Source organism: Haliaeetus leucocephalus, unplaced genomic scaffold, assembly GCF_000737465.1.
Source record: "Haliaeetus leucocephalus isolate CR32 unplaced genomic scaffold, Haliaeetus_leucocephalus-4.0 Scaffold21, whole genome shotgun sequence".
Classification (NCBI taxonomy): Eukaryota; Metazoa; Chordata; class Aves; order Accipitriformes; family Accipitridae; genus Haliaeetus; species Haliaeetus leucocephalus.
In genome coordinates this window covers 2,435,812-2,439,465 of record NW_010972457.1, presented here as the reverse complement: position 1 = coordinate 2,439,465, position 3,654 = coordinate 2,435,812, and the positions used below count along the sequence as shown (strand labels likewise).

At 51.4% G+C, this 3,654-nt stretch overlaps 1 protein-coding gene across 3 annotated transcripts in view; it reads right to left on the bottom strand.

Moving 5' to 3' along the window:
* Window positions 1-2,869, bottom strand: part of DCLK2 (doublecortin-like kinase 2) — a 99,522-nt gene extending 96,653 nt beyond the window's left edge. For all 3 annotated transcript variants that reach the window (XM_010576149.1, XM_010576157.1, XM_010576165.1), the window contains exon 1: window positions 2,449-2,869. In XM_010576149.1, coding sequence (XP_010574451.1) covers window positions 2,449-2,869 — 421 coding nt within the window. The remainder of the gene's footprint in view (window positions 1-2,448) is intronic.
* Between the last annotated feature and the right edge of the window lie 785 nt (window positions 2,870-3,654).

Here is a 3,654-nt window from a genome sequence, read left to right as displayed (position 1 = left end):
ACATGGTTTAGTGGAGATGGATGATGGTTGGACTCGATCTTTAAGGTTTTTTCCAACCTAAATGATTCTATGATGTGCAGACTAGTCAATTAGGTAATACATCAAGTAGCCATGTTCGGTCTGGTGTTCAGCCTATAGCTGGCATACACAACAGCACTTTAATTTTATCTTCCTTTCTGAAAACTGAAAAGTAATACAACAAAACACCATTCAAAACTAATTCTGGTGCTATTGCTGTTCAAACTTTAGAATATCACCAATGTTAAGTATTTATTCTAGAGCAGAAATTCAACTTTGCTGTGCTGGAACTACAAGAAATAAAGAAAATAAAATAAAATCAGATCCTCTTCTAGCATCTTAAGAAGAAAACAGCTGGCAAAAAGCTCAGATAATTTCAAGGAAATGATGTATTTGCTACTTGTTTGCTTTCTTCCTGCCCCTGTATATGCTTTCCTTTCTCTGTATAGTGATTAGACTTACACTGGTAAAGTTTTTGGCATGCTAACTGGAGAACATACTAATTCAATTATGATGCTACAGCATTTTCTTAAGATTCCCAAGAGTTGTATTGGTCATGGATAGATGACCAAGTAATTGGGACTCTTTTTTTCCACTTTTATTTTACTGATAAAGCAGGGAAGTGGCATTTCAGTGGTGACATTTGTTTTGCTTTATTCTTCCAGTAAAGAGCAATGACAAAGGTCACTCTTTGTATTTGACCAGACAGGAAGTAAGTTTTTATTTTAAAGTTAATAACTGAAAGCAGAGTTGTGAGAGTATACGCTGCATTTATACTGTTGGCCAGCAAGTCATTTTGTCTTTGTTTTAAGCCATAAAAGCTTAAGATCTTTCCTTCTGCAACATTTCAAAAGTCAGCCCAAGTAATCATTAGTTTATCCAATTTTTGCTTTGTCTCCTTTCCCTACCATCCCCACTCCAGCATCTTTTTTTTTTTTTTTAGCTATCTCTAAATTAATCACCAAATCATAGAAAAGTCTTTGGTTGATTTCACATATATTTTGTTACCACAGAGTTGGCATTTGACTCTACAACCATTTCACATTTCCTCTGTTTTGACTATGGAACAGCCTTATGGTAGATCACATGATAGGGAAAGCCCTCAGGCACTATGTTACTATTATGAAGTGCATTTTCATGCATATGTTTTTTAAGTGAGACCCCCTTGATACAGCAAATGCTGTAGCCTCTCCCTTCCTCTTGCATGTTTTGGAGTGGCTGGTCCCTAACACCCAGTGCCTTTACTGGTGGATTATATAAAGGTCTTCAGGTTCCCTTTCTCATCAAATTCTCCAGGTGTGATTCAGCATTGCTTTGAAAATGCAAGTTTCCAAATCAAAGCTTAAAGGACTCACAGCTGAAAGCCTAAAAACGATGAGGCATTAGAAGACCTACAAATCCTACTACTTCATTAATGCAAATCAGCTACATGTGGCATATAGAGTAACTGGGTGGAGGACTGCAGTGGTTGATATATTAGATAACTGAGAAGCATCAAGTGTAAATTGATTATGAACCTCACAGCATATACAACATAACCAATACATTAGAAAGGCTGATTCATGTAATGCTGAGTTTAAACTGCATTTTAAGACACCAGTTGAGAACACAGGTGAATTCTGCTCTTTGTCCTGCTAATTATCATTCCCTACAAAAAAAGAGGCATATGTTTCATTCAGAAAAAAGTACATCTGGCCCCATTTTGAGATGTAGTCAAGCGCTGCTCTGCTCAGATTTGCAAGGTCTACATAACCTTAGCAGCTAAGTCCCATTATCAAAAGCTACTTAGGGACAATTCTGAACAGCATTTGATTCTATAAAATGCTTTTGAAAGTCAGACAAGGTAGATAATTCCCTCTATCACTCTGATCATATTTGAAAATAGGACTTTACACCAATCTGTTTTAGTGGTAGGGTATAATATCCCTTTTCACAGCACAGGGGCTTTCTCTCCGAAAGCTTAAGCCACAGCAAGGCATCAATGACTGTCAGAGAACTAAATTACAGCATTTCCCTCTCTTACAAATGGACATGACTGAAAGGTAGCCAAGAACTTTGCTATGGTTCTTGTAGATGAAAGAGTACCTGCTGCTTAACGACCATTAGAGTCAACCCCCACGCATTACAGACAGCACCTGTCCGGGTGATGGGAGAAGTGGACGGTCCACACTGGGATAATGAGGCCTACCGCACCTCACAGCGGCAGGCAACCCCAGCCCACCTGACCTCAGGGGCTCCCACGGCTGCCAATTTTCAGCAAGGTGACCTCTCTCGGCTCTGAACGGGGTAGCGAGAGGAAAGCCCACCCCAGGGAGAGCCTGCAACCCACCATCAGGCCCCACGCCACCTCTTGCTGGACCTCGACATGCCAGGGCAGCGCTGCCCGCAGCCTGCGCCCTACTTGCCCCCGGCCCGGTAGACCCCCCTCACCTTCCACCAGCTCATCCAGGCTGGTGAGCTTCTTGCTGCCATCGATGGTGTAGATGGTGCGGACGCCCTGGGGCAGGTTCACGTTGTCCGACAGGGACCGGGTGAGCTCAACGAGGAGGGCGTCGAAGGAGCGGAAGCGGTCGGTGGAGATGGCATACACTAAGCCCTTGAAGTACCTGTCCCCGTTGCGGTAGAAGCGGGCTTTCCGGGCTTTCTTCTCCGAGCTGAGCGCCTGCAGGGTCCGCGTCCGGTAGAGGCTGCAGTGGGCGCTGTGCGCCGGGCTGGGGATCAGCCCGTTGCCCCGCGGCCCCGCGCCGCCGCCGCTGCCGGAGCCGCTGCCGCCGCGGCGCGGCCCGGCACGCTGCTGCCTCTTGTCCCGCTCCTCGAAGTGCTCCAGCTCGATGCTCCGGCTGCTCGCCATGGGGAGCTGCCCGCCCGCCCTGCCAGCTCCGCTGGGACCCAGGCCGGCTACGGGCTGCTAAGCCTGCCCCCACGCTTGCAAAGACTCCGGTCGCTCAATTCAGCATCGCGCCCGGCCTCTCTCGCCGGGAGGGCTGCGGGTGACCGCGGCAACCCGACCTGCCCCGCAATCGCGGCTCCGGCTGCCGCTAGCTCCGCCGTTACCCGCTGCTCCGCCCGCAGGCGAGCACAAAAGCATCCCTCATGCCTTAACTCGGCGCCTGGCGGCTACAGGCGATGCCGGGGAGGGTGCGAGCGCACGGCCGGGAGGCGGGAGGCTCGGGGAAGCCCCACGGCCGCGCCCCCGCGCCGTGCCCATGCAGGCTCGCACAATGCGGAGGACGCCGGTTGCGCGCAAGTCCCCTCCTCAGCCTCTTCTCTGCTGACTCCGCGGGAGAGAGGTGGTGGGGACGCAGCGCCTGTTCCGCCAGCTCCCGGCTGGCTCCGGATCTGGCTCTGGTCCCGGCGCGGGGGCACCAGGACCCCCGCGGCGCCAGCGGCCGCCAGTCAGCGTGAGGAGCGGCGCAACCTCCCGGGTCCTCCCGCGGGCAAGGGCGCTGCTAGCGCCCGCCTCAGAAAGAAAACAACCGCAGCGGATCCGGCGGGACGAGCGAGAGCCGCGGCCCGGCCGCTGGCGGTGAAGCGGAGGGCGGGCGGGGCTGCTGCCAGGCCCTAGAGCCGGGCGGGCGGCGCAGCCTTTGGCGGGGACGCGCGGCCGCTGTGAGGGCGGGCGCGAGGAGGGGCGGG